Source organism: Capra hircus, chromosome 12 (assembly GCF_001704415.2).
Source record: "Capra hircus breed San Clemente chromosome 12, ASM170441v1, whole genome shotgun sequence".
NCBI lineage: Eukaryota > Metazoa > Chordata > Mammalia > Artiodactyla > Bovidae > Capra > Capra hircus.
In genome coordinates, this window is record NC_030819.1 from 10,491,839 (window position 1) to 10,511,780 (window position 19,942).

Here is a 19,942-nt window from a genome sequence, read left to right on the forward strand (position 1 = left end):
TGGGGGTAGTTTCGGCTCACAGTCTGGCTTCCTGGGTGGTGCTTGGAGGGTGGAGTTTGCAGGGCCATCAATGAAAACGTGGAATGAGCAGAGAGCCTGAGGCCAAGCAGCTAAGATCATAGGCCTCCACTGGCTCTGAGCCCTGGGTGGTTCTCCCTGTGCAGCAGGCCTCCTGTAGGAAGGGTTTCCTGGGGAGAGTGTGGTCCAGAAGGCCAGCGAGAGACTCAGAAACCCGGAAATAGGGACCCAGTGCTGTCAAGCGTGGAAGATGCAGTGCCAAGAGGGAGGCTTCTGTCCTTTTCCATTAAGAATCTGAAGAAATGCCACTGTGTCTTTGAGTGTTTGTCACACTTGAGTTAGCAAAGTAAAGAATTCTTTTTTCATTTTTTTTTTAACCTTAATGTCGCTTTATTTTCTTTCCTCTTTTTTTTTAACAAAAAATAATCACATGTCAGTAGCTTAGACCCCAGCTTGGATCCAAAGCTATTGTTCCTGCTCCCGTGATTATCTCAAATGTCGTTTAGCAGTAGACGAGAAACATGTTCTGAAGCTGCCCTAGTGTTTAGAAAATAGCTGTCAAAGCTCATGAGCCATGTTGCCCCTCCCCCTTGTGGTGATTATCAGAGGAGAGAGTCCAAGATTTAGTCAGAAAGTAATCCTGTCAGAGAGATGGTATTGCTGACGTGTGCTCTAAGAAGCATCCGTCTAAGAAAAGGGATGCGGTATTTTATATTTGTTTGATTTGCTCATGATTGTGTCTCTTATTTCTGCGGGGGATCTGAAAGCAAAGTATAAAAATAGAACATTTTCTTTAAAATGCAGATCTTTTTTTAAATGCTACCATATTGGGTAGTTTAGGTGATAATGCTGTTAGTTTCTGCACGAGGTTTACAGATGTTGACAAAAGGCCGGTGGAAATGAGAAGAACCTTGAGAGAAAGTGATTCCGTTAGTTGGGGCTGGTGAGGGGCAAAGACGACGATGTTCATCATAGGCTGTAGTCATGTGAGAGCAAGAATTTGGAACCATTAGGGACATCCAGGTTTGAGACTGCTCAAGACAACAGTGATGATGTCTGAGGAAGCTTAAAAACAGGAGTTGGGAACTTTTCAAAACTGGGAACAATTCAACCAAATGCTGAATCTGTGAGCCACTGAGCTGTGATGCTTCTTGCCAGTGATCTCAAAGACGTTATTAAACAGGTGGCTTCTGAAGAACCAGGAGGCAGCATCCTGTGTTCTGGGAACTAGTCGTCCTAACCATATTTCTACGTCTCCTTTTTCAATTGAGTCTACTAAGCTGGTTCGACAGAAGAATGTAAAGCATATATTCTAAGATGACCAAGAAGTCAGAGAAGTGTGAGAAATTGTTCAGTGCTGGAGTAACCAGATCAGAGGAGGGGTGACGGACGGCTAGTCTCAGTCTGGCGATGGGCTTCTAGGGGTTTGAGAAGGAGCTGCTTCTTGGCAATAGTCTGTGCAGTATCTTCATGAAAGACTTTTATGAGAATGTAAAGTGCTGATAAATGTCTTCGTGACATATGTATTAGGAATATATAATACATTAGATGTTAGAATCTGGATTTAGGAGGGTCTTGATCAACTACAAATGAAAAGTCATAAAGAGGTAAAGTCAGTCATAAAAAGGTAAAGTTTCATTGGGACTTTTGTCCCAATCCTTTTGTCTCAAATCCTGTTTTGATTTCTAAAAACATAATTATATAAAGACAGGGTAGAGAGATATAACAGATAGTAAAGCATATAAAAAAGATATAGGGATTTTAGGTGACTGTATATTTAATGTGCCTCACTGGAGTGGTGTGACTGTAAAAGTAGTAGAATTTTGGCTGCATCAGTAGAAAGATATATTGTTCAAACCAGGCAGCTGCTCTACCCAATCTGTTCAGGCCCTGCTGGACCTTACTGATACAGTTCTGGGAACCATGATATAAATGGGGTGTATTTAGGGGAGAGAAATGGCATTGGAGGAAGACCCAAAAGGACTGAGAAGCAAGACTTCAAGAAGGTTTGATAGCTGTCTATTAATGATTTAAAAAGTGTTAGAGAAATTTAATTAGGCTCCTTGATGATTGAAAGCTTCAGCCAGGTGAATTTTACCAGGCTGTAAGGAAGAGCAATCTGGGTGTCAAAATGACTATGTTGAAGGTTTCCTTGTCACTAGGAAGGGCTGAGGGCATGCTTGTCAGGACTGTCACAGAGGACACCCCTGTATTGGATGGAGTCAGACCAAATACAGACACCAGACAATTCACTCAGCACCTTCTTCATATCCAGCACTTCACTAGACAGTGGAGCCTCAGATGGTTCCTGAACTTTCTTGATTCTATTTGAGCCAAGAATGTATGTTGAGAATGGAGTGGTTCAGGAAAACCTCCACTGTAACATTTTGGCAATATTCTTATCTGGGCTTGTGGTACCCAGCACAGTAGCCACTAGGCACGTGTGACTGCCTAGTACTTGAAATATAGGTCCTGCTGAGATGAGCTCGAAGTATAAAATACACATCTTATTTCAAAGAACTAGAATGTACTTTTTATACTCGTTGCATATTGAGATAATAGTTTTAATATATTATTAGGTTAAATAAAATATTTTAAAAACTAATTTCATCTGTTTCTTTTTACTCTTTTTAAGTGTAGCTTCTATGAAGTTTAAAATTATTTTCATGGCTTGCATTATATTTCTCTAGGAAGTGCTGCTCTACAATTCAGAGCTAACTAACTTGTTTGACTTTTCTCTTATTTGTAGACCTGAGAAGATGGCTAAACTCCCTGTGATTTTGGGCAATCTAGACATTACAATTGATAACGTTTCCTCAGACTTTCCTAGTAAGTGTACGTTCTGTGTAATAAACAGACCAGCTTTTGTTTGGTTTTTACTTCAGTTTGTTTGTTTTTATTTTATTTTATTTTTTTAGATTATGTCAACTCATCATACATTCCTACAAAGCAATTTGAAACCTGTACTAAAATGCCGATTACGTTTGAGGTGGAGGAATTTGTACCCTGCATCCCTAAACACACTCAACCTTACACCATCTACAACAATCACCTTTATGTTTATCCTAAGTCCTTGAAATATGACAGTCAAAAGTCTTTTGCCAAGGTGAGTGGCAGAATTGAGTTTTTAATTTTTTAAAAATTTGTTTTATTTGTTTGTTTGTGTATTTTTGGCTGCTCTGGGTCTGCATTGCTGCTCAAGGGCTTTCTTGAGTTGTGCACGCGCTTGGTTGCTCCGCAGCATGCGGCCTCTTTCCCAACTAGGGACCGTACCTGCGTCCTTTGCATTGGCAGGCAGGTTTTAACCACTGGACACCAAGGAATCCCAAGTTTTCTTTTCGATACCAAACTTTCTTAGGTTTTTGGCTTCTCATGTTCTTTCATAAATATTTGCATACTTTAATCTTTTTTTAAATTCTCTTTTTTATGTAACTGTTGCTGCAGGCCAGAAATATTGCTATTTGCATTGAATTCAAAGATTCAGATGAGGAAGACTCAAAGCCTCTGAAGGTTGGTACTTTATGCATCCACGTTTTTCCATTTTAAAAATGCAGTTCCTGATACTGCACAGCTAAAGGGACTTAGCACATTTTAGTTGACACAAACACAAAATATGTGCCGTCAGGGACACATACACTGAACCTTACAGAACAGGAATAACTGAGTGCTTGCTCTTAATTGACAATTTCTGTTTTGTAGCACTCTTTAGGGATGGGGTTTTCTTTTTTCTTTTTTTTCTTTTTTTTGGGGATGGGGTTTTCTTATGCGTATTCAGTTCAGTAAACATCGTGTCCCTTGCTTGAAAATGTTGATTCTAGTTGTAATAATAATAGTAGTAGGTTATTGGTGATGTTTATTGAGTGTTTACTATATTCCAGGCTCTGCTTGGACAGCCTTATAGATATTAGATTCCTTTAATGCTCCTAACAGTCTTTAGAGTTAGGAACTATTATTATCTGCTTTTTTTTTTTTTCTTTTTACGTGATGGGACTAATGCTCAGAATTTAAATGAATTGTTCAGGACCATACATTAGTGGAACTGGTGTTCAAACCCAGGCAGTCTGGCTCCAGAACCCAAATTCTTCACTCTAACTATGTGGAAGTGACTTTCCCCAAAGGGAAGGAGATAATATGTGAAGAATATAATACAGTTTTTGTCCTCAAGAAATTCATAGTTTAGTGGGAAAGGCAGTCATGGAAGAAAAGCTCCTGACACATAGAAGATACTGAAATGGTTTTTTGGATAAAGCTGAATGATTAGTATAAAAAATTGCCAAAAGGACACAGGAAAGGAATGAATCATTTCTTGAAGGATGCGTGAGAGTTTGCTTGTTGTACATTGAAGGGAAGGTTCTTCAGACTGAGGGACTGTGTCAGCAAAGGCATGGAGGTGAAAGTCAGCAGTGAGCTGTTGCTGTCCGTGGAGTGGAGTAGGAATAGGGGAGGGCTGGGAGGTGAGCGAGGGGAGTAAGGGGGCTTGTGGGCCTGGAGTCTTCTAAGCAGGAGAAATCCATCAAAGAGGGCTTCATTTATGCTGTAGGAATGCTGCTTTCTTTACGACACATCTGAGTTTAATTTCTTGCTCTATTGATTGAATTCTGGTATCTCCCTTTGCTAATTCTCATTTTAGTGCATTTACGGCAGACCTGGTGGGCCGCTATTCACAGAAAGCGCCTTTGCTGCGGTTTTACACCATCACCAAAACCCAGAATTTTATGATGAGGTAAGTGAGGTTTTCAAAGGAAAACCTAGTTTAACCAGCTTTGAGGAAAACTCTTAATTTCTTTGCTTACCAAAGCAAAATTCAAGAGAAGCTGCATATAAAACTGAAATTACAGTGCTAGAACTAAATGTTGAAATATTTGGTTTACTTAATTTTTCTAATTATAAGAGCAACACATTTATTAAAAAAAAATAAGTTGGAAAGTACAGATAATGCAGAAAAGAAAAAGTCAAAATTCTTCCTGTATTACTACCACAATTAATATTCTCACCTATTTCTCTTCATACCTAAATATAGTTAAACATCTGTTGGACCTGAGAATCTTCCTTATTTGGGGATTTCCTTATGTAGAATTATACGCTTCGCTGGTGGCTCAGATGGTAAAGAATCTGCCTGCAATGAAGCAGACCCAAGTTCAGTCCCTGGCCTGGGAAGATATCCTGGAGAAGGAAATGGCAACCCACTCTAGTATTCTTGCCTGTAGAATTCCATGGACAGGGAAGACTGGCAGGCTACAGTCCATGAGGTCACAAAGAGTCAGACACAACTGAGTGATTAACACACCCACATGTAGAATTATAATGTAGTTCATTCAAACTACTATGTGAATCCTGCTTTTAAATAGTCAAACCTGGTTTTTCATTATGGCTTGGCTGTGGCAACAAAATGGCATCTCTCATGTGTTTTCCAGTTCTTTCTAGAGTTGAAATGCCAACTTTCCTGTTTTGGGACAATGAATTTAGTCCATTCATGCTACTGTAACAAAGTACCTCGAACTGGGTGGCTTGTAAAGAGCAGATATTAATTGCTCATGGTCCTGGAGGCTGGAAGTCTAGGATCAGGGTGCCAGCCAGCATGGTTGGGTGAGGGCCACCTCCCAGGTCACAGACTTCTCAGTTGTGTCCTCACATGGCAGGAAGGACTGGAGAGCACTATAGAATCTCTTGCTGCTGCTGCTGCTGCTGCTAAGTCGCTTCAGTCATGTCCGACTCTGTGCGACCCCAGAGATAGCAGCCCACCAGGCTCCCCCGTCCCTGGGATTCTCCAGGCAAGAACACTGTAGTGGGTTGCCATTTCCTTCTCCAATGTGTGAGAGTGAAAGTGAAGTCGTGTCCGACCCTCAGCGACCCCATGGATTGCAACCGTCCAGGTTCCTCCGTCCATGGGATTTTCCAGGCAAGAGTAGTGGAGTGGGGTGCCATTGCTTACAAGAGCATTAATCCCATTCATAAGGGCTCCACCCTCATGACCTAATCGCCCCCAAAGGCCCCACTTACTAATACCATCACCTTTGGAGCTAGGATTTCAATTTATGAATTTGTAGGGTGGACACAAACAGTTAGACCATAACAGTGTGTTAAGGATCCATTTATCAGTTTGGAGACCAAATGCACGTTTGTGCGCGGGTGACCTGTTGTTTTGGAATATAAGAAAGATTGTTATTTTTGTCTTCCCTGCAGATTAAAATAGAATTGCCCACCCAACTACATGAAAAGCACCACTTGCTGTTCACATTCTTCCATGTCAGCTGCGATAATTCAAATAAAGGGAGCACGAAGAAGAAGGACGTTGTTGAAACACAAGGTTTGAATGTCATCATCCCTTTGATTGTTCACAGCTTGTGCATTAGGTTCTTAAATTCCGTTTTGATTCTAAATTTGAGTACTTTCACTGAAGGAGTGTTCAGATGACGTTAGAGAAGGTAGCATGCCTGGCTCACATGTGTACATTTTATAGGAGATAGTTTTAGACTTCTCATCCCGTGGAGGCCAACATGCATTATGAGTCTTTTCTGCAGAGGCTCTTTTCTGAGTTGTCTCAATTTCTTAGTCAGATTGGAATTAGTTCTTAACGATCAGGCAATTTAGTAACGTGGCTATCTTCATCCGTTTTCCTATACTTCTAGTGATTTTTGTTGTTGTTGTTGTTCTTTGTTTCAACAGTTGGATATTCTTGGCTTCCTCTCCTGAAGGATGGAAGGGTGGTGACTAGCGAGCAGCACATCCCTGTCTCAGCCAATCTCCCGTCTGGCTACCTAGGCTTCCAGGAACATGGGATGGGCAGGGTATGGGACTTTAAGATTAGTTTACCCCAGTTCCTTCCAAAAGCATGCAATATTTTTGCCAGTCCCAATATTTTGGTTTTAGTTATTCATTTTACAAGTAAACTTAGCCCATTGGAAGGCTTCCCTGGTGACTCAGATGGTAAAGAATCAACCTGCAATGTGGGAGACCTGGGTTCGATCCCTGGATTGGGAAGATCCCCTGGAGAAAGGAACCCACTCCAGTATTCTTGCCTGGAGAATTCCATGGACAAAGGAGACTGGAAGGCTACAGCCAAAGGAGTTGCAAAGAGTCAGACACGACTAAGTGACTTTCACTAGGCCACTTTCGCTAGGCAGTGCTCATAATAGTTACCATAATCTAGAATTATAGTTTGGGCATTTTATAAGCCCTGAACTGGCACTGCTTGATGAGTGCCAGTTTGATGAGATGGGAGTTTGTCTCTGCAAATTAGCCATGCTCAATAAAGATATGTTCTTACAGCCATGCAAATGATTAGAAATTGTATTCCAGCTTATTGTAAGTCTAGTAAGCAAATCCCTTATCCAATTCGTAGCCCTTTCTGATACATTTCTTATTCATGAAAGCCTGAGTCTTCTCAGATTTCTCCAATTGGTTTGTTGGTTTTATATTCTTTTTAGCCATCTTAAATTTTATTGACTTGAGTTTTATAACATACTTAGTTAAGATCTGGTCCATTTAATTGTGAATGGCTTTTAATATCTCTGCCTTTAAATAGCGCCAAATTTGGGCCAATGTTATGGACAGTTAAAATACTCAAAAATAAGGGTAAAATCATAATAATATTCAGTTGTTATGATTGTTATTATTCAGTTATTATTCCTAGTCTGAGAATGAGAAAAGAGGAGGTTTCAGAAATAAAAACAAGCACAAACATGACCAACCGTTTTCAGGTGCTAGGAATACTTACTATCCTATTTATTTTATCTGGTACCTTATGCCATCACTTTCAGAATCCTGAGTTCAAGTTTGGTCAAGTGATTGGTAGAATTGGAACCTTTCCCTCTCAGATGGACAATAATTTGTAGAGCTACAACTATATAGAAAAGATAGCTTAGACAATCTATTAAGAAGAGCATGTACTTGGAAGAAGAAAGTGGGCATGGTTACACGCCTACCATGAGCCAGGCGTAAATAACAAGTCAGTGAAGCTGTCTGGCATTCGGTACTTCATCAGTACACTCAACTGAAGATGCTGTTTGAAGCCAAGGTCACTAATCTATTGGGATTTTTTTTTCCCTCCATATTTTTGCAGCATTATGGTCCAGAAATTAAATGGGTAGATGGAAGCAAGCCTCTGCTCAAAGTTTCAACTCATCTGGTTTCCACAGTGTACACTCAGGTACATGCTGTTCCACTAAAATTAGCAGTGATGGCTCTGTGAATGAATTTGCAGGATTTTATTGGCAGAATAAAATTGTAACTGATATGTTACATAGATATATTTTCACTCAGTAAGTCCTTTTGTAAAGAAAGAAAGTACATATACGGTGCTCTCATGTAATGATATAAATGGATAGTATAAGTAACAGTTCTCATAATAAATTTTCTACTTTTGTTGGAGGCTCTTTGAAGTCTTTTCTTTTTTTAATTTTATTTTTATATGATGTTTCATAGTCTGAATAAAACACGCATTCTGCAGAAGCAAATACTTCTGTATCCACACCAGATATGCTAACAGGCTTTCATTTTCCTTTCTTCTTTTATCTCCACAGGATCAGCACTTACACAATTTTTTCCAGTACTGTCAGAAAACCGAATCTGGAGCCCAGGCCTTAGGAAGTGAACTTGTAAAATACCTTAAGGTATCAGATGTCTTTCTTAGTAACTCCCTTTTTTCTGTTTGGTGGTGAGTGTTGTTCCCATCCCTGGAAACCTTATAAGGCTGCTCTTCACCAAATGTTCTCACAGTGATATCGTCTCTAGGGTTTTAGATAGTGGCAAGGAGTAGACTCAGAAATGGTATGACTGCAGTCTTCATCCAGCCGCACATATACTTTTCTCAGGCCGGCCTAAAACATGTGATTCCACATAGAAAACCAGCCACTTGTAGGCTTTTTCTGTGAGTGCTCACTGCACACAGAGCAGTCACAGGAACTTAAAAGACAGTGCCTTCAGTCCCACCGTGAAGTAACTTCTAGTTCATTGTAGGGGACAACGCAACCTTGGTAAATGTGTTCTAGGTGGGGGTAAAAAACAACAGAAATAATGCACATAAACTCCTGAGGGCAGGAGGAGAAGGGGATGACAGAGGATGAGATGGTTGGATGACATCCCCAACTCAGTGGACAGGAGCTTGAGCAAACCCTGGAAGACGGTTAAGGACAGGGAAAGCTGGTGTACTGCAGCCCATGGGGTTGCAAAGAATCGGACATGACTGAGTGACTACACAACAACAGTGCACGTAACCAGCCCTAGCTTTGTGCAGGCAGGAGGCTCCTGGGGCGAGCAGGAGGGTTGGCCCAGGGGAGTCTCACCCAGAATGTGATTCTAGGGGAGCAATAGCTAAAAATGTGTTCTAGGCATTGGGACAAAACAGACAAAGCGTGAGAAGTGGAATTGGTTTGATTTAACCAAGGGAAATGGAATGGGGATTCTGAAATCCCTGCTTCAGGTCCCCTTTCAGCTACATCATAGGAGCCATGAGACTGGAAGAAGAACCTTTTATTCATTCTCCACTGCTGCTCTGACAAATTACTGCAGACTTGGTGGCTTTAGCAACTTCACTTTCACTTTGGTGGCTTTCAACAACACAAATCTGTCTTCTTGCACTTCTTGTAACTCTGAAGTCTGACATGAGTCTCACTGGGCCAAACCCAGGACGTTATTAACAGGGCTGAGTTCCTTTCTGTAAGCTCCGGGGGTTGATCTATTTCCCGCCCTTTTCCAGCTCCTAAAGGCTCCTTTATTCCTTGGCTTGTGGCCCCTTCCCACATCTCAAAGCCAGCAATGTTGCATCTTGATGCATCCTTCCCCACCACTCCCCTGCTCCCTCTTTGACTTCTAAGGACCCTCGTGATAGCTTTGGGCCCTCCTGGATAACCTAGCAGATTCTCCCGTCTCAAGGCCAGCTAATCTAACTAGCAGCCCTAATTCCCCTTTGCCATATAACATAGTCACAGGTTCTGAGGCTTCGGACACAGACATCTTTGTCCAGTAGCCTGATTGCCACTGTCTCCGTTTGTTTCAACGTGTTTCTTCCGTCCGTGTTTGAAGCTGAGTGGGAATTTCTTGGGGTCAGTTTACTTTTAAAATGATAACACAAATCTTGCCATCCCACACCCGTAGAGCCTGCATGCGATGGAGGGTCACGTGATGATCGCCTTCTTGCCCACCATCCTAAACCAGCTCTTCCGCGTCCTCACCCGAGCAACCCAGGAGGAGGTTGCGGTCAACGTGACACGGTGAGCGAGGCGGAGAGGTGGTACCCTTCTTCCCTCTCAGTCTGTCCACATCTGGAGCACAGCCATACATATCTGGGGTGCCAGTACATGTTGAACATGATATTTAAGAAACTTGTTTTGATCCCATATGTGGGGACCCCATCCAATGCCTTGTTTCCTCGTTTCCTGTGGTGCCAATAGCATCATCATTGTTCTACTACTGCTGTGATAATAATGAAATGTTTCCATTTCCACATTACTATTCATTGCTTTATTCATTCCTGTGGTGTGTAGGGTCATTATTCATGTGGTTGCCCAGTGCCATGAGGAAGGATTGGAGAGCCACTTGAGGTCATATGTTAAGGTATGTAAATTAAACTGCCCCGGTCATTCAAATCTGTGGCTCTCCAACTTTTCTTCTAAGGACCTATTTTATTTTCCTTAAATCTAGTTATTTGAAGATGTATTTGGGATAACACTTACCACCTCTGCTTTCTCTCCTATTCCTGCAGCCAGTACTTGCACTTGAATGAGGGGGAAGTCCAAAGAGCAGCCATTCATTTATTTCCTTAATTTCATCGTTTCAGCTACATTTCTTTCTTTAAGGGTTTTTTTCAAATAATGTGACCCAAATGATATAGAGGTTTAAAGATGGAAGGTTAGCTCTAGCCACCATCAAATTGGACTATGTAGGAAAGCAAGAGATAACATTAGATAAATGTCAACAAGTTCATCATTTACATACAATATTCAGTGAACACAGTGGCCTTTACTGTTCTGAATAGTTACATATGTTCTGTTTAGCCTTGAACACCTCTGAATTGTAGTTGTGTATTAGTTTATATTTAAACTAAGTTGGGGTGCTTCAAGGAATCAGTTGCTGCATGTCAGTCATGTGACATGTTGATTACAGTTTTGGGGAGGTAGAGTTCTGTCCTGGAAGACCCACCAGCTGAGTCAGATGGTTCACATGTTTTGATGGGTTCCCTGAAGACACCCTGGGCTCCCTCTTCCTGTCACATGACACCCACCCTTCCCACCTTCTGTGTCCACACCTTCCTCTCCCACCCATCAGTGGTACCTGGTCCCTGGTCTCCATCCTTGGGAGCCTCTCCAACTCCTCAATCCATCTTGGAGAACCAGTGCACTAAAGTACCTTTCCCCTTTCTTCAAAGTATGCATATAAGGCCGAGCCATATATTGCTTCCGAATACAAGACAGTGCACGAAGAGCTGACCAAATCCATGACCACGATTCTCAAGCCTTCTGCCGACTTCCTCACCAGCAACAAACTACTCAAGGTACGTCGGGAGGGCCAGTGTGGCTCTGCAGTGGGCAAACTGAAGAAACTTCAGACTTTATGGCCTGATCCATTTCACCCTCTTTGTACTTTTGAAGACAGTCAGCAGCTCCTCCAAGTGGGTAACAGAGATAACTCCTCAGTAGCAACTTTGCTGTTTATGCTTGTGCTCCAAAGAGAGCCGCAAGGCATTACTACACTCAGAGTGTCACAGTCATATTCAGACCAGTGGCAGACACTGAGTTAAAGGCAAGCGTCCGCAGGTGGGAGTCAGCCGAGAGGAAAGGCCTCATATGAGATCGTGGCTGGCTGTGCCATGTTAGGTGTAAGTGCCAGTTTCCCAGTGGGACAGCACTGTTTACTGCTGGGCACGTGGAAGCAGGTGCATATCTGCCGTGCCCTTCGGGTCCGACCATTTGTCAAGAGGTTCAGCTGTGTTTTCAGGTCACACTTGTTTCGTGTCAGTGACCTTCCTAAGAGAGTAAATGTCTCATCTTCTGATTTGTTGTTTTCCTTACTGGATTCTTTTTTTTATTTTTCAGTATTCATGGTTTTTCTTTGAAGTTTTGATAAAATCCATGGCTCAGCATTTGATAGAAAACTCCAAAGTTAAGGTATGCCACTTCCTCTCAAGGTTTACCTGGCAGTTCTCGGTGGGGGGACATCTCTTTCATTGTAGCCAACACTTATTAAAGCTCTCTGGGTACCAGTCCCGATACTGCTCTAGGGGCTTTCTGAGTAGTAAGGCATTTTAGCTTTACAACAACCCCACAGGCGGAAGTGCTAGTCTCGCCCTTTGTTTTATGCATGAAGAAGCTAAGACCAGAGTGCATGAGTGCCCAGGGCTGTGCTATGGCACATGGAGGGAGGGGGCTTTGTGACCAGTCCCGCTCCAGAGCCCACACTCATGGAGCACTGTGTTATTAAAAGTCCAAACAGAAGTATGTCTTTTCCTTTGAATAGCTTAGAAGTCTTCACATTTGTGGAAATAGGAGTAGCAGCTTAAGCATTCATTTAAAATGTAATTACCTGGTATTTAAGTGTCTTGAACATGGTACAGTATTCTCAGGAACTTGGATGGGAAAATCAAATATGACCACACAGCCTCAGTAGCCAATGAGTGGACTCAGAGACACAACTCCATCCCTGCCGGACACCTCCTCCCTGTGGGTCCCAGATTTGTGTGACTCTCTGTGTCCCAGGATGTCCCCTGGTTCCTGTTGGTCTCTGCCACAAGATGAACTGACTCTGTACTGACACCACCACTGGCTGTCTGAGGCTCACTGTAGATACATATTTATAGAATTCCAACGCAGTAAACCCAGGTGGCCGTGGGCAGAATTGCTTCTGAGACTCTCTGGGTCCCAGAATTGCTGTGTGATGGGATTCTTGCTGCATCTTAGCTCCGCAGAAGCGGAGTCTCGGGGCATGTGGTCGGGCGCAGCGGGTGCTTGAGCAGGGAGCAGCCGTTTTGGAGCCCAGCAGCCCCCGCAATGAATGTGGGAAGGATAAGGGGGCCCGAGGGAGGGAGGCTTGAGCTCTAGGCCCCCTGGACCAGGGATCTGGGTGCAAAGCAAGCCTGGGGACAGGCTGGTGGACTTTGTCAGGTGGGAGGGTGTGGTTCAGAACATAAAGCTCCAGTGCTGGAGCCTGAGGAGGTTTCCTTTTTTTCCCCCCTTTTAAGTCCAATTTTAGTGCACAGGGAGATGCCAGATGGAGGTGGGCCCTGCCTTCCGCAGAGTAACGCACCATCTAGATCACGCCAGCACAGCCTGCCAAGGGAAAAATCTAGCAGATTGTCTCCTTGGCAGTATGCAGCTAACTAGGCACACTCACACACGTGTTCGTGCACACACACACACACCCTCACCATGTTATGTTATACTGCCTTTCTGTTAAAGATGTCATCTCCTATTCAAGACAGGCTCTAGGCCAGTCTTAGTCTGCTGAGACTGCCATCACAAGTACAATACTCCGGGGGCTTGAACAACAGAACTCATTTCTTTGTGATTCTGGAGGGGAGAGGTCTGAGAGCGAGGTGTCTGTAGGGCTCGTTTCCTCTGAGGTGTCTCTCCTTGGTTTATGGCGGGGGGGACCTTCTCCCTGCTTGTCTGCATCCTAATATCCTCCTCGCGTGTCCTGTAAGGTTAAGGCTCATCTTGATGACCTCATTTTATCCTAATTTCCTCTTCAAAGACCCTATCTCCAGAAACGCTCCCATTCTGAGGTGGGCTTAGGACTTCAACATCGGGCTTCTGGGGGGTAGTCAGTGAGAGGGACAGAATTCAGTTCACAACAAGGCCCTACTGGATTTTCATAATTTTTGTCTTTAAATGGGATCACTTCAGAGACTGGCGACTTGATTACATTTTTTTAAATAGCCAATTTGTTCAGAAGGTATCTGCTGAGCCCTTATTATATGTGAGGCTCAAAGGTTATGCAGTTAAACGCAGTGTGGTTCGTGCCCTCATGGAGATCAGGTGGGAAAATGTGCAGTTAGACCACGGGAGCTATGGTCAAGGAGATGAGGAACACGTCTGAAACATTTCTGGGAAGTGTATTTAAAATCAAGTATCAGGTGGTGCTAGTGGTAAAGAATCCACCTGCCAGTGCAGGAGAGGCAAGAGACATGGGTTCAATCCCTGGATCAGGAAGATCCCCTGGAGGAGCAAATGGCAACCCACTCTAGTATTCTTGCCTGGGAAACCCCATGGACAGAGGAGCCTGGTGGGCTACAGTCCATGGAGTTACAAAGAGTCAGACATGACTGAACACACACGGATCAGTGTCATCTAGCCTAGAACTTTGATAGAAAGTTAATAAAGGATTGTGTGTGTTCTTTTTTCAAGATGCCAAATTAAACCACAGAATTTTGGGGTCAGTAGAGACCAGAAAGCCATCTTCTTGTGCAGCTGCCCCCTTATTTCACAGAGGCGCATGGTGGAGGTCTAGACCCATGAAGATCTAGATCCTTGCCCAGGATCACACAGCCTCGCAAAACCAAGAATCATGCCAAAGTCAGAGTCAGCCCCTCACCAGTGTCCTGCCGTTCCCAGCCTATAGCCCAATTCTCTAGCTCCATGGATAAATATTTAGTTTATCCTTTAGGGCTTTACACAGGCCACTCAAGTGCTGCCATGCACAACCTTTTCTGTAAGTTAATTATATCCTGGTCTCAAAACAGCATTCGGAAGGTTTTTAGAGGTAGTTTATTTTAAAGCATTCCAGCTTGAAAAGAAACACAGACATCCAAAAAGAGAATGCTTAACTGTAACATAATTTACTATAAAAAGGGATTCTGAACACCTGCTCATCACTCGGGGGAGTCCAACACTGGTCACTTTTAGAGGGGCTCCCCTCCCCCGTGACTTCTGCTTCCATGTCACCCAAGATACCACCCTCTGCCTAAATCATGCCACCCTTCCCTGAAACCACTCGTTTTTAATTTTTGTAGGACTTATAAATTGAAGTAGAGTTGCTTTACAATATTATATAAATTAATTGTAATTCTGATTCATAATTTTAAAGGTTATATTCCATCTATAGTTATTATAAAACATTGGCCATATTCCCCTTGTTGTACCATATATCCTTGCAGCTCATTTTACACCTAATAGTTCTTGCCTCTTCTTTCCCTGGCTCTATACTGCCCCTCCCAATTCTCTTTCCCCATGGTAAGCACTAGCTAAATCACACCTTGACCGAGGAACTTCTCTTCTGCTTTTTGAAGCCTGCAGTCACTTTGCCTCGTGTCTTAGGTGATGAGTTGTACATGGTTGCATCAGCTGTTTTCATGTTTGTCTGACATGTGTAGAGTTGCATGCCTTAGTCCCTGTGCTCTGGATTTAGGGAACACGTTCATATTCACCGTTTCTGCACCATTGGTGGTTTCCAGAATCATGGTCAAATCCCCTTAGAGTTTTTGTGTTTTTAGGCTGAAGATTGTCAAAATACTCCAATGTGTTTATAATCCTGATCTTGACATTTTTCCTCATTGATGAGTCGTCTTCAGTTGCTGTAAGCAGATACACACCTGTCTCATAGGAGCACCTGGGCCATGGTTCACAGAAGAGCTAGACAGTGCTTTCAGTGTCCTTGAAGGCGCCCTTCCCAAGAAAGTCTGCCACAAACCAGCACTTGGGGTCATAGTGTGTGATGAGCCTCTGTCTTCATTTTCCACTCCTGGTGCTGGCCAGGCTGTTTCATCTGACGCACATATATGGGGAGGGATAGACCGGCATGCTGTCGTGCCGAAGATGGAGGCAATGTCATGTGTCTACCTTCCCATCCCCAGCCAATCAAACTATGACCCCTTTGCAGAGGAGAGCTGAGAATCAGAGCCTCTCTCTGAACTAGCATCTGAAATAGTCAATTTCCATACCACCACAGATGGACCTGCGAAGTTTGGATTGATTACCTGTGACCATTCCAGACTTGAGTGTTCCATAGGTGATGTGCTTAGAATGTATAATAAGTAGTTTTGGGGGGAAAATGCAAAATAGGCCTCACTGTGGCCTCCTGAGGAGTTCCCAACCCCTAGCTTCACTCTGCTTCTAAGGTCAGCGTACTTTAGGTTATTCTTCCCTGTGGTTTAGTTTTAGCAGCTATAATTTCAGCAGACTCATTTTGAGTTTCCTTCCCTCCTGCGTTGACTCAAGCAAATTGTTAGCATTCCACAGGTGCTCCTGCAGGAAGCTGGAAGCCTGGCTGGGGACAGGCTGAACCTCTTCCTTAAGTGTCAGTTGTTTAGCTTTCAGCCATTTTCTGTCTTAATTGAGCAAGAAAAGAGCATTCATTTGAAGAATGAAAGAAGGGCAGTGTGGTTCCTGTTCTGAGTGGACTGCCTGGACTTCTCCTGAATGATGTGTGAAACTCTGTGCATCTGTGATGGCAGAATGGTTAACAGCCGTGCTTCCGTCCACGAGGGTGTGTTTCAGTGTGTGCTCCAGGCAGAGCATTGAGGAGAGATGTAGGCAGAGTGGGGAGTGCGGCCTCCACCGTGTAGTTGACAGAGTCCTTGGAGAAGGAGAACACACATTTAGAGGAGAGCATGTGAAGGTGTCTGTGTGAGCTCCAACATGAGAGGACATTCGTGTGGTGCTGGAGCTGGAGCTCCGCCTGGGCCATGGAGGCCGCCTCCCTTGTGGGAGAAGAATGAGGGTCCGGCAGAGGAAGGAGCTCGTGCCCAGGTATGGGCTCAGGCTGAGGGTAGAGGGAAGAGTGCAAACAGGATTAGCTCAGAGACAGCGATGAGACTGTGGGGGAGCTCTGCGGGCAAGCAGCGGACAGTTAATAGAGATCCTGGAGAGGAAGGGTGGTAACAAGGTGAAATTGAGTGCATTACCAGAGTGGTTGGAAAACTTTTATACCAACAAGTCTGCCTTCCCCCTGGAGTTTGAATAGTCTGTGGGCAGGCAGACCTCTCACCAGCAGCATCTGTTGGAGGCAGAGACGGTGGGGGCCGGGCCACCATGGATGCTGCCGCAGCACTGACGGAAAATCCCACAGCAGGACATGGTCAGGCGGTAGCGTTTCATTTGGCCAGGAAGTCCCCCGCCATCTTAGCGTCCTGTCCTGAGCCAGCGCTCATATACTTACTGCCCTAGACATCAGCTCGTTAGCCTGGGTCATGCGCTTCCATCTCAGTTTATAGTGCCCTCCATAAAATCATCTCATCACCTCAGTCTTTATCACCCTTCCATGTGCATCTTACTCATTGCTGTGTTGCCAAATTAGGACTCTTGACAATAGCTGTTTGTCACAAGGAGGAGCTTCATCTCACCTTTCCAAGGCACTGAGTTATCACCTCCTAATCACCGAGCAGTATTGTTGGTTGGTTGGTATGTTAATTATACACCACTCTTCACCACACTTCTTTCCTTTTAATAAAAAAATCTATTATAGAAAATTTCAAAAGGAAAGGGAGTAGTTTAATGAATCTCATGCACCTCTCACCAACTCAGCTTCAACAGTTATCAACACTCTGCCATTCTTGCTTTATGTATCCACCCCCATACTTCTCTATTACCTAGAGTATTTTAAGAACATTTCCTCAATATTTTATCATTTCCTCTGTAAAACTATAGTGTATAATATCCAATGGGTAAAGCCGTTAAAGAATAACCATTGCACCATTATGACACTCAATAAAATTAGCAATATTTCATTATCATCTCACACCCCATCTGTATTCAGTTTCCCCCAGGTGTCTCAAAAATGTCATTTTACAATTCATCTGAATCAGGATCTAAACACAGTCCACACATTGCCATGGGTTGATGTGGCCCTGAAGTTCTCTTGGACCCTCACACTGTTCCTTTTCCATTTGTTTGTTTCTGTATGCAGTGTATTTGTTGAAGAAAGTAGGCCACCTGACCTGCAGATTTTCCCACACTCTAGATTTGGCCGATTGTAAGCTAGCAGTAATACATTACATGATTCTCTGTACCGTCTGTTTCTTGTGTAGTGATGTCTAGAGGCTAAACTCCTTTCAGGTTTGATTTTCTATGTGGCAAGGATACACCTTAGTTGGTACTCCTGTATCTTACATATCAGGAGGTATGGGACGCCCAATTGTTGTCCCACTTTTAGTTGTGATAGTATTGACTCATAGGTATGTGTGGTACACCCCATCCCTCCATTATAGAATTTTCCATCCACTTTTCATGGTTTAAGCAGCTGTTAACTCAGCACCATTGGGTAGGCTTTTCTTGGGAGACCTTGTTTTTTAGGAGTGGCTAGCTTGGGAGCTGGCAGTCATGCTTAGTGGTTAGAGTTGTCCATGCCTGAGTTCCTGATAGCTAATGGTTGATGGAGGCTAAAACTGCTAGACCATTCAGGTATGATCTAAATCAAATCCCTTATGATTATACAGTGCAAGTGAGAAATAGATTTAAGGGCCTAGATCTGATAGATAGAGTGCCTGATGAACTATGGAATGAGGTCCATGACCTTGTACAGGAGACAGGGATCAAGACCATCCCCATGGAAAAGAAATGCAAAAAAGCAAAGTGGCTGTCTGGGGACGCCTTACAAATAGCTGTGAAAAGAAGAGAGGCGAAAAGCAAAGAAGAAAAGAAAAGATATAAGCATCTGAATGCAGAGTTCCAAAGAATAGCAAGAAAAGATAAGAAAGCCTTCTTCAGCAATCAGTGCAAAGATAGAGGAAAACAACAGAATGGGAAAGACTAGAGATCTCTTCAAGAAAATTAGAGATTCCAAGGGAACATTTCATGCAAAGATGGGCACGATAAAGGATAGAAATGGTATGGACCTAACAGAAGCAGAAGATATTTAGAAGAGGTGACAAGAATACATGGAAGAACTGTACAAAAAAGATCTTCACAACCCAGATAATCATGATGATGTGATCACTAATCTAAAGCCAGACATCTTGGAATGTGAAGTCAAGTGGGCCTTAGAAAGCATCACTATGAACAAAGCTAGTGGAGGTGATGGAATTCCAGTTGAGCTGTTTCAAATCCTGAAAGATGATGCTGTGAAAGTGCTGCACTGAATATGCCAGCAAATTTGGAAAACTCAGCAGTGGCCACAGGACTGGAAAAGGTCAGTTTTCATTCCAATTCCAAAGAAAGGCAATGCAAAAGAATGCTCAGCCTACCACTGTATTACACTCATCTCACACACTAGTAAAGTAATGCTCAAAATTCTCCAAGCCAGGCTTCAGCAATACATGAACCATGAACTCCCTGATGTTCAAGCTGGTTTTAGAAAAGGCTGAGGAACCAGAGATCAAATTGCCAACATCCGCTGGATCATGGAAAAAGCAAGAGGTTCCAGAAAAACATCTATTTCTGCTTTATTGACTGTGCCAAAGCCTTTGACTGTGTGGACCACAGTAAATTGTGGAAAATTCTGAAAGAGATGGGAATACCAGACCACCTAAGCTGCCTCTTGAGAAATCTGTATACAGGTCAGGAAGCAACAGTTAGAACTGGACATGGAACAACAGACTGGTTCCAAATAGGAAAAGGAGTACGTCAAGGCTGTATGTTGTCACCCTGCTTATTTAACTTCTATGCAGAGTACATCATGAGAAACGCTAGGCTGGAAGAAACACAAGCTGGAATCAAGATTGCTGGGAGAAATATCAATAACCTCAGATATGCAGATGACACCACCCTTATGGCAGAAAGTGAAGAGGAGCTAAAAAGCCTCTTGATGAAAGTGAAAGAGGGGAGTGAAAAGGTTGGCTTAAAGCTCAACATTCAGAAAACGAAGATCATGGCATCTGGTCCCATCACTTCATGGGAAATAGATGAGGAAACAGTAGAAACTGTGTCAGACTCTATTTTTTTGGGCTCCAAAATCACTGCAGATGGTGACTGCAGCCATGAAATTAAAACACGCTTACTCCTTGGAAGAAAAGTTATGACCAACCTAGATAGTATATTCAAAAGCAGAGACGTTACTT

General features: G+C 43.3%; 1 protein-coding gene across 13 annotated transcripts in view; it reads left to right on the plus strand.

Annotated features, from left to right (window-relative positions):
- DOCK9 (dedicator of cytokinesis 9) overlaps positions 1-19,942 on the plus strand; it is a 288,599-nt gene that overhangs the window by 190,995 nt on the left and 77,662 nt on the right. For all 13 annotated transcript variants that reach the window (XM_018056406.1, XM_018056414.1, XM_018056410.1 and 10 more), the window contains exons 16-27: positions 2,768-2,847; positions 2,937-3,124; positions 3,463-3,528; positions 4,649-4,741; positions 6,202-6,325; positions 6,685-6,806; positions 8,081-8,167; positions 8,541-8,630; positions 10,114-10,229; positions 10,503-10,572; positions 11,384-11,509; positions 12,051-12,122. In XM_018056406.1, coding sequence (XP_017911895.1) covers positions 2,768-2,847; positions 2,937-3,124; positions 3,463-3,528; positions 4,649-4,741; positions 6,202-6,325; positions 6,685-6,806; positions 8,081-8,167; positions 8,541-8,630; positions 10,114-10,229; positions 10,503-10,572; positions 11,384-11,509; positions 12,051-12,122 — 1,234 coding nt within the window. The remainder of the gene's footprint in view (positions 1-2,767; positions 2,848-2,936; positions 3,125-3,462; positions 3,529-4,648; positions 4,742-6,201; positions 6,326-6,684; positions 6,807-8,080; positions 8,168-8,540; positions 8,631-10,113; positions 10,230-10,502; positions 10,573-11,383; positions 11,510-12,050; positions 12,123-19,942) is intronic.